This window comes from Corvus kubaryi, unplaced genomic scaffold (genome assembly GCF_017639235.1).
Source record: "Corvus kubaryi isolate FWS band 111438036 unplaced genomic scaffold, C.kubaryi_AGA036_p1.0 61999, whole genome shotgun sequence".
Lineage (NCBI taxonomy): Eukaryota > Metazoa > Chordata > Aves > Passeriformes > Corvidae > Corvus > Corvus kubaryi.
Genome location: NW_024581436.1, coordinates 29,441 through 39,663, shown reverse-complemented (window position 1 = coordinate 39,663; position 10,223 = coordinate 29,441). Strand labels below are relative to the sequence as shown.

At 52.6% G+C, this 10,223-nt stretch overlaps 1 protein-coding gene across 1 annotated transcript in view; it reads left to right on the top strand.

Moving 5' to 3' along the window:
- Positions 1-1,890: 1,890 nt before the first annotated feature.
- LOC121672417 overlaps positions 1,891-10,223 on the top strand; it is a gene marked incomplete at its 3' end in the record, with an annotated part of 35,902 nt that continues 27,569 nt past the window's right edge. The window contains exon 1 of the mRNA XM_042045059.1: positions 1,891-3,824. Within this exon, the coding sequence (XP_041900993.1) occupies positions 2,441-3,824 (1,384 nt within the window). The remainder of the gene's footprint in view (positions 3,825-10,223) is intronic.

Here is a 10,223-nt window from a genome sequence, read left to right as displayed (position 1 = left end):
GTAGTGCACAGAGAAGCCACAGGAAGGACTCCAAGGGCTGTGGCTGCACTTCCACGCTGGCAGAGGAGAAGCTGCTGTCTGGCAGTGGTTCTCCAGCTGCCTGCAGCCCCAGGATGATGCCTCTGTGTCCATTCCTGCTGGGCCGTGGCAGGAACAGCCACACTGGCCTCTGGAAAGGTGGAAATGTAAATATTTTTCTAAGCAGAAGCTGCGAGTCGGCGCTGCCGAGACCAGAGGAGCCTGTTCCTGCAGCAGGCACAGGCCGAGCTGCGCTGCCGGTCAGGTTTTCTCTGGCCTCGGTGCGTATTCCCTAAAAGTCTCTTCCTCCCTCTGTTTGAAGGATGGGGCAGCAGCAACGCTGCAGCAGCTGCCATTTCCTTTTATGCAGAGGGCTCAGGAGCAGAACCGCGCTGGTGCTGTGTCAGAGCTCCGAGCAGCTCCCCGGAACACAGGACACAATGCCCAGGGCAGGTCCAAGGACACGGCTGTGCCCCTTCCACACCAGCCCTGAGCTCTGTGATCCCCACACAGGACAAGCCCAAACCACCACGATATCCCCAAATCGTGAGGGTTTGTAGAAGCCCAGAAGGAATTTGGCTTTGCCATGAGGGCTCGAGGGGAACACTCGGAATTATCGACCGGATCTCAGTGCCAACACTGAGTGAGTTCATCCCACAGGAGAAGTGACTTGGCTGTGACATCCCTCACTCCTGCACCTGCCAGCACACCTTGCTCAGCATTTCTCTACCTGTCAGGACTGCTGCTGCCAGGTTCTCCCACTGCCGGTGCTGGCAGGAGCAGCAGGAGCCCGGCCACCAGCCCTGATCCCACTGGGAATTGGTTGTGTTTGCTCTGGGCAGCCTCGGCAGGGATTTAAGACTTCCAGTGGAAACAAACAGGATTTTGTCTGTGCAGAGCAGTTCTGCAATGTGCCCTGATAAAGAACTGTCCCAGCGAGGGGCCTGGCTGGCTCTGGGCCGATAAGGGCCAGGATAACCCTCATCCCTCGCTCCTTCCCCTCGGCAGTGGCCGGGATTCACTCCTGACACGGGACATGGGATGAGGTGGTGGCATCATGACTGTGATTCAGGCATCACCCACACAGCTGCTCTGGGTCGGTGATGCTCAGAGGCTGCCTGGGTCCTTGAGGGCTCTGGATGAGGCCCTGCAGGATTTTCTGGCCCTACGGAATATTGGGGGATGCATTTGGGCTGGGGCCAGGTCCTGGGGGCTGTTTGCCAACTCTTCAGGTGACACTGGGGTAACTCAGCCCTGACACCACAGAGGTGCCTGTGCAGGCATCTCTTTTGGGATGATTTAGGTGTTTTCCTGCATCCTGCCTCGGGATGCTTCCCGGCTCGGGGAACCATAAAAGGCAAAGCGCTGGGGCAGCGGCTGGGCTGGGAGCAGGGCTGGGAGCTGCGGCTCGCTGCAATGCCAGGCATCCCAGCTGTGTACAAATGGATTAGAGCCCTCCAGCTCTCCGGCTCCACTGCCTTCCGGAGCATTATCCAAAGGGAGGAACGTTCTCCTTGGAGGGTTATTTAGAGAAATGCCCGGCGTGTTAATAGGGATTTTTGATAATTGTGTTTTGGAGTCTCTGCAGGGAAAGTTGTGTCTGAGGCTGCTGTCGGGCTCCTGTGTTTGTCTTGGGATGCTGTTCTCCGTCACAGCAATTCCCTTTGCCATAACGTATTCCCGCAGATCATTCCAGCCGCTCCGGCTCTGCCCCGCACGCTCCGTGCAGGCGGCATCTCTCCCCTGATCTCCGGGACGCAGCCCAAGGCTCAGCGCTGCTTCCAAGGAAGGAGCGCTGGGGGAGCCGCTCCGCGTCCAACAGGCGCGGGGCAGGGAGCAGGGAACAGTGCCAGGGGCACGGATGCGGGTTTCCATCTCTCTGTGAAACCCACGAGGAGCTGACAGAGGTGATCCTGCCCAGACAGCCTGGTAGTAAATCCCTCTGGAAGCAGCGAAATCGGAGGGAAGCCAGGATTGCTGCACAGGACTGTGGGGAGCTGCTGCTGGAGCAGGTTGGGGAAAGAGGAGAGTCCCTGGAGAAGGATGCAGATGGGAAGCAAGTCCTGACTGTGAAGTGCCATGGACCAGCAAATTAGCAGCTGGAGGGGGTTTTTCCAGTTATCCAGGTGGGATGTGTTTGGGTAGGGACCAGCATGGCATCAGCTGTGCTGGGTGTGGTGTCAGGAGCAGCAGAGCACAGGCTCCATCGTGCCAACGGGATGTTCCTCTCCGCTGGCCATGAGGCCAAGGAACGCCAGTTCACATGACCCGGGCTCCGACGCTTCCAAGTGCTGCCGTCTCCCAGAGCGGAGCGAGGAGAAGGCGGTGCTGAAAGCCTGCCGAGACCCAAGGTGGGAAAAATCTTGGCTGGCCAGTCCCAAAGCACTTGGAACCAGGATTTACGGTGACAGAGCTCCCAGCCATGGAAGCCTCCACCTGGCAGTACTGTGGATATTTACGGGATGACACAAGTAAGGCGAGGGGGAGAGACTGCCCAGCTTCCCGGGGAGAGTCCGCAGGGATGTGTGAGGATTATCCACTGCTGCAGCTCAGCCAGGAGGGCCTGGGACACAGCCGGGAGCGGGGGGACCTCCCCAACATCCGGAGTGACACCGGAGGCCCTGCCAAGAGGTCAGAGATGAGCAGCAGTGGGCAGAGAGGGCAGCGGGGGCTGGCAGGGGACCTGAGCCTGGAAGAGCATCCCGTGTCCAAAGGGTGCAGGAGAGGGCAGGAGGGAGAAGCCCCTCCGAAGGTGTACGAGCTGGAGGTGGTGCCCAGGCGGGTGGGCACGGGCAGGACGGTGAGGCCGGTGGTCTACCGGCTGGAGGAGAGCGAGTACCGGCGCCTCATCCAGGAGGCAGAAACGGAACCTGAGGAGGAATGGGAAGAGCCAGAGGACACGCTACCCTTGATTCGGGAGGACTACGCAGGGGATGGGAAGGTGGCAAGTCCAAGCCTCAGCAGGCTCAATTCCTTGGAAAGAGTCCTGAGGAAGCAGATGAGCCGCTCGGACTCGGAAAGCAGCGTGGAGAGCAGGCAAGTGACCAAACTGAGCCCCAAGGGCCCCTCGGAGGGGAGCAAGCCGACCGTGCCCATCAGGTCCGACAGCTTCGAGCGCAATGCCATCCTCATGGATTACATCCTGCAAAGCAAGCAGGAGGCAGGAACACCTGTCTCCTACATCCCCAGGGACAGCAGCAAGGCAGCCGAGAGCCTGAGGCAGGCGTGGAGCTTCACCCCCCAGCCCGACAGAACGCCAGAGCTGTGCCAGAACGGCCAGGCCGGCGAGGAGCATCCGACCGGGAAGCCCGAGCCAGACCAGCAGGTAGTGAAGAGCCTTGAGAGAATGGTCCCTGCGGTCACAAATTATCCCTCGGTGGCCAGAGACACCGGGAAGCTTTCGAGACAAAGCAGCGGCCAGCTGCCGGAGAGCAGGGAGCAGCTTGGAGGTGAAGCCGATGAACTCGATTCCTACATCCCGAAAAGAACCCCGCCGGCCCCTCCTGTCAGGACCCACAGCAAGGAGAGCCTGGCTCTGAGTATGAGCAAGGCTGTGGCGCTGACGGAGGCGCTGCTGGAGCCCCTCGGCGATGAGGCCAAGCCTGGCAGGGAGCAGTGGGCAGCGGCGGGCACGGAGCTGCTCCCTGGAGGCAGGACTGCGGGAGGAGGGGGCTCGGAGGAGCCGGAGCGGAAGGGGAGGAAGAGTCAGGAGGACGAGAATGTGCTTAAAGTTGCCGATGCCAAGAAAACCTTCGAAAAGCCCAAGGCGTCGGAGGGGACGGCAGCGGCACCAGTGCCCAAAAAAGGTGAGGAGTGAGGGGTCCCGGCTCTGCCGTGGGGCTGGGGGGATCCTAAAGGTCGCTGTTCCAGGGCTGGTGGGGAGGGGAGGTGGGAGCATGGCCGTGGATGGGGAATAAATGCCGGGAATAGGCGGGTGATAGACGGGATGTGCTCAGGGCGCATGGATTCTCCTAAGGAGGCAGGATGGGAATCAGGTGTTGGTTCAAAGCCCTTGGTGCAGTGAAACTGTTTTGGAGAAAGATTTATTTTGTCAGACTCCCGTGTAGGAGTAAATACAGTTCACTGCTTCTCACAGCAGCTACAGTGCAGCAGTGTCCATAAGATGCTTCCTCCCACTGCCATGTGGGATTATTTGCCTCTGTCTCTCCAGGCGCTGGGTGAGCCAATGTAATTTTATTTTAGCTATAAAAAAGCAGCATTATTTTCTCTAAGTTCTTTTTCTCCTGCACTGTGACTTCACTGAATAAGCCTTTCAGGAGAATGACATCAACTTGGAAACCCTTTCACTGCAAAAAATATGGAGAAGTGAACTCGGCTGAAATTTTCCTGGTAAAACAGCAGTTCTGCAGAAATAGGGAGGGATAGAAATGAGTGTTTGTGTGAGAGTTTGGATCCCGCAAGGAGCCACCCGACCCACGCTGCTTAACTCCCATCTTCTGTTCAGTGACAATCTGCAATTGTGCATTTCCTTATAAGGGAAAATAAGTGTTTTGAGGCACAGGAAATCTGTGGTGGCTTTGAACTGAGTTTGCTTAAAAAATAGGTGTGATTATCCCACGCCGTGCTGTCGGTTACTGTCGCGACAGAGTCAGAGCATGAACGTGCCACAGTTTGAGTGTGTCAGGGATGACAAAATCCCTGCAGGGATGACAAACAGCTCCTGTGCTCTCAGGAAGCAGCTGAGGACACGTTGCATGATGTAAAGAAGTAGAGGTGGGAGATATTTGTCACTGCAAGCAGTGCCAGGCTCAGAGCACGGAGCAGGGGGGTGGTATCTGAGTGTCTGGATCTCCACGCTCCTTGAGAGGGAGGTTCTGATATCACTGGAGGGTCTGGTATCACTGAGCTGGAGCGTTCCCGTCAGCTACACCAGGCACTGGGATGTTTGAGCAGCACATCCTTCCTGGGATGGAAGGAGCAGGTGGATGGAATAGGGCTGGCAGAAGAAGGAGGTGGGAAGGGATACAAGGAATCAGCTCCCTCCCCAAGGCAATACCAGCTGCAGCTCAATCCCTCCTGACACAAATTTACCTCCTTGCTCTCCTGAAGAAACAGGGAGGGCTGAGACAATATTTCAGTGCTGAACTGTGGAAATGTTGCAATAAAAAATCAGAGACTCACGGAATGGTACGGGTTGGGAGGGACCTCACAGCCCACCGCGTTCCACCCCCTGCATTGGCAGGGACACCTTCCACTGGAGCAGGAAGAAGAGCAGGAACAGCTTTCCATTCTGCTCTGTCCATGACAGTCTGTTGGGGTTTTAAAAGCTGGGTTAAACATTGATCTTCCCAAATCTCAAACACAGACACCTCACCTGGATTTACCCTTATGTGTTTCCTTTCTTATACCTCTGATTTTTCCAGCATCTTTGGTCCAACCTGATCCTAGACAGCAGGGAGAGAAACAGAAGGAGATGGCAAAAGGATTCCAAAGTGCTTGAATGTTGAGGCTCTGTGATCAGTGCCCAGGAACCCCAGCGCCCAGCCCCGGCTCCTTCCCTGCCTCCCTGATTTTTTCCTGCTGCTCAGGATGCTAGGAATTGTCAGTCCCAGGATATCCATGTTGTAAATAAAATACAGCTTGCTTTTTTTCTTTCTTTCTTTTTTTCTCTCTCTTTTTTTTTTTAATTTCAGTTCTGCTTTCTTGTCTCTCTCCTCCTCGTTAATCATACGGAGGCAGCAACAAAGGAAATCCCATCTGTTGCAAGCAATTGCTTTGGGTTTATTCAGTGGCCCAACATTTTAATTAAGTACTGGGACCTACCTCCCCTTCACTGAAGAAACAGAAATGAAAATATATTTCACAGTCCTGTCCAATGATGGAGAAAAATACACGAGGAAATAGATCAGCTTGAAATTAGAGGTTTCTTTTTTGCTGTAAAAACTCTTTTTTTGATGCCTTTCTTCCAGCTGAGTTGGGAGGGATGTGTCTGACATTGATATTGCTGCACAAAAGGTGTGAGAGTGGGGAGATGCAGTAATAGATGTGCTTGATGAAATCTATTGTAAATCATTAATAACAATAACATCAATTATTAATGCACATCCTGGCCTAATGTTCACTCATTCCTTGTCCATCTCCAGCATCTTCCAGCCGTTCCAAGCAGCACAGGAGCGATGTCAGCACAGGCCCTCACTCACCACAGAGGATTTTATTGCCCTTTGGGGAGGGGGGTTTGTGATGTGACCCCAGTTCTGGGGTCTGGCAGTAGCACAGTGATGGTTCCATGTCACACAGAGATGGCAATAAAGCTCAGGGGTGCTGGCTCCTAACCCTGGCCTTTAATCCATGTTTTCCTCTTCCCTTGCCCATGAGCTCTGCCATGCTTTCAGACAATTCTCCTTTCCTGGCTGTTGTTTCGAAACATCTGATGGAACATTTTGCTCTCCTTATCTTCATTCCCTAATTCTACAGCTCCCCTTTCTGGCCAAGGATTGAATAAGGCCTGTCCAAAGGGATTTTGCTCTCCCTCTCTCTCCAGACAAACCCTCTGCAGGAGCTGGGGAACACTTCCCTGGGCAGTACATCCTCCCAGCCAGTGACAGCATCGATTTCCCATTATCCAGAGCCCTTATGTGGTGGCTCTGAGAACAATTTCATCCTGGCAGCTGCTCAACACTTGATGATCATGGAGATGTCTCTTAAAAACCAGGATTGGGAGTAGTTTCATAAAGCTGCCCCTGGCACTCACTCCATGCCCATGGACATGGAGGAAACAAGGTAGAAAAAGTAAATTAATGCTGAGAGTAAATCTAATTCCACGGACAGAAAGTGTGGTGGGGTGGGTTTGTCACTGCAATCAGTTCAGATTTCAGAGAATCCCAGAATCCCAGAATGGTTTGAGTTGGAAGGAACTTCAAAAATCATCTCATTCCAACCCCCTGCCATAGGCAGGGAACTTTTCCCTGCATTAAAAATCACTAAATTCCAATAATGTTAGGTGAAAAGTAGGATCACATCCCTGATTTCAGCAGGAGCAGCTCTTCCCAATGCTGCTGGGTGTGGCCTTGCTGGGATCCCTAAATTATGGAAGCCATAGAAGGAGAAATATAAAAATATTCAAATTTGATGTGGGAGAACCCAGTACTGCCTGGTAATTAAATATTATGATAAAGTAAACATAATAATAATCAAAAGGCTTCGGGAAATAAATAGATAAATAAGGACATAAAAGTCCTTGAAAAGCTGTATAACTCGGATACCTGCAAACCCAGGGTTCAAGACTGTCCTGTCTGGCATATTTCACTTGATTTAGCAGTTAAGCTGCAAAATAACATGACTTTAAATTGCTGATCTCTCTAAACCCTCCCTAAGCTGTTTCCCTCCATTCAGAATATATTTAGCAATGAGGATTTCAGCAAAATTAAACGTTTGAGACAAATTCATCCCTCCGGTGACCTCACTGGTTCCAAAAAACGGGGTTTGCCACCCCTTTGGGTGGGCTCAGAGACACCAAACTGAAGAATATAATCAAAATTTCTCCTAAAAAATACATGCCTCAGGTGTTTCTTTACCTCCTCTAACTACAAGCATCTCCCTGGTGGGGAAGGCTGTGGGACACACCCAACGTGGTCCTTATGAAGCACATCAGGCTCATCCCAGGAGCAAAGGAGGGGGATTTATTGCAGGGATGGAGTTGATGCATATTCGCAGGAGGCTAAATTTAGCAGCTGACATAAGTTTCAGAGGTGGAGTCTGTAGCCACGGTGCTGTTTCCGTATAAAGGCTGTGAGATAGTTTGCAGCAATCCTGCAGTGATGTAGCCGAGGGGAAAATATGTGGGATGGCTAAAAGTGGTGAAATGGATCTTTTAATAAATCCTGAATTTCTGCAAAATGTGGCTAACCAGGTGCTGATAAAATGGGGTAAACTTTGGTGTGTGGTTCCTTGTAGCTTGTAGGGATTTGGTGATTTTCCTTTAGAAATATTAGGATTTGTGGCGTATTTTGACAAATTGTTGGGCTTGCAGCACTCTGGATAACATTTAAATTGTTTGTTAGGGTGGTTTTACTCACCTGAAGTGATGAAAATTAGTGGTTACAGCAGAACCAAAGAGCACATGTAAAACCTGAGCTGTTCCTTCTGTTTGTTGGAGAATTCAGACTAAAATTCCTGTAATTTCTTCATCACCTTGTGATCTAAACAGCTCGTTAATCCCAGACAGGATCTGCGTGTTCTTTGGAGTGTTTTCACCCAGCTGTTTTAGGAAGCTCTAGTAAAAATTCTGCAGGTATCATTTCCACCTGAGTCCATCCTTAGTGACTCTTGCAGCGCTGTGTCGAGCACAGAACGTCCATCCCTGCAGGATCCACCCTTCCCATGGCATTTGTTGAGAGGATTAGGCTTCAATCAGATTTCTCAGGATGAATTTCACTTTGTGTCCTATGTGTGTCACTTTCTTTTTAGTTGGAGGCCAAAAATCTTCCTTGGTTCCCCTTTCTGAGCTGTTGGGTGGTGCTGGGTGCTGCTGCCTTCGCTCTTGTTTTCCAGTCCAGGCTAAAGCATCACTTGGTACACGATTAAAATATCAGCTTTATAAAATTTTAACCCCTTCCCTACAGGTCTGAGACTTGTAATAAATTCAGGATGGGCAGGCAGGACTCTCAGCTCTATCACTGACTCATTCCGTGACCTTCAACACGTCACGTATGTATGTGGAAAATGTGAATCACCACCTGAACTCCCTAAATTCCAGGTTACCTGCAGCTCTGCTCCAAGGCTGCTTTTGTTTTCTTCTCTTTTAGCTTTACCATGATTGTTTGAAGGAGCAGGGTGGTGTAATTGTGCTGGGCTGGCTTTCAGAAGGAAGTTATTAATTAATTTCAGGGTAATTGTTGTCGTGGGCAGGGGTGCAGCCTTACCAGTCCAACCTCTGTGTGTATCACTTTTTTATCAAGGTGTTGCTCGGTAGGCAAGAGAGGCTTTCCCGCTTGTTGGATCAGTGGTTACATGTAGTGTCAAAGGTTAATAAACGCGGGATAACATTTGTTTAATCTGTAGCTACTGATGTTTCCATCAGCTGTGACAGTCAGACCAGGACAAATGTATCTCGCTGAGGTTTCCAGTGTGTTTTAACACCAGCTATCACTCACGGGGTAATTCATGGTCTTGTCACTGCTTCATGCGGGAGGAGGAGGGCTCTCAGCTCAGCTCATCACGACACATATTCCTTCAAATTCTGAAGGATTAGAAGGGGAATTAGCGGGGTGTCGCTCCCCTGAAACATCACTCCCCTTAAGCAGCAAACCACATGCAAATGATAGTGCAAACGTCGGCCCAAACGGATGAGGAAGCTCGAGGAGTTTTGTTTTTGGCCATGTATGGTAACACTGAGGGCTGTGGGCTCTGCTCGGGTGTTGTTCACCCGCCCCTCGGGCTCCCTGAGGCCGGAATGGCCCCGAGTGTGGCGGTGTCACTTGTGTGCAGCCAGGTGTGTGTGCAAAGTGCTCAGAACAAAGTATCAGAACAACACGGGTACAAACCTTACACCTCAAAGCGCAGCATCCCCAAATTGTCTTTACCATGGGTGCAACGGGGAGAACCTCTGGTGAGAAACCTCTGCTCCGGGTGTCTCCTTGAAGTGCGGTTCTTAGCGGGGGTTGAGCTCGGCAGTCTTTAGCGGGGGCTTTTGTCACCGTCCTTTTTTCACCACAGCCACTGTGATTTGGTGTGACAGCGTGAGGTGACGTGGTTGTTTTCTTGTGGAGCTGCTGGTTCTCCTCAGCGTTGCCTCTGAGGACACCAGGCTCATCTCATCCCTCAGGGCAGACACGGCTGATCCCTCAGGGAGGACACGATCAGTCAGTCCCTCAGGGATGACATGATCGATCCCTCAGGGAGGAGACGATCCATCCCTTAGGGATGACATGATCGATCCCTCAGGGCAGACACGGCCGATCCCTCAGGCATGAGATGACTGATCCCCAGGGATGACATGACCGGTCCCTCAGAGCAGACAGGACTTGCTCCCACAGGGACGACATGGCCGGTCCCTCAGGGCGGCCATGCTCGGTCCCTCAGCCCCCTCATGACCTCCCGCCCCCACCCGCCGCTGAGGGGCGGCGGGGCGGGGCCTGAGAGCGCGCGACCGCGCGTGGTGGCGAGCGCCGCACGGTCATTGGCTGGCCGGGCCGCCACTCACCGCTTCGCCCCGCCCCCCGCAGGCAGAGGCGGGTGGTGCCTGA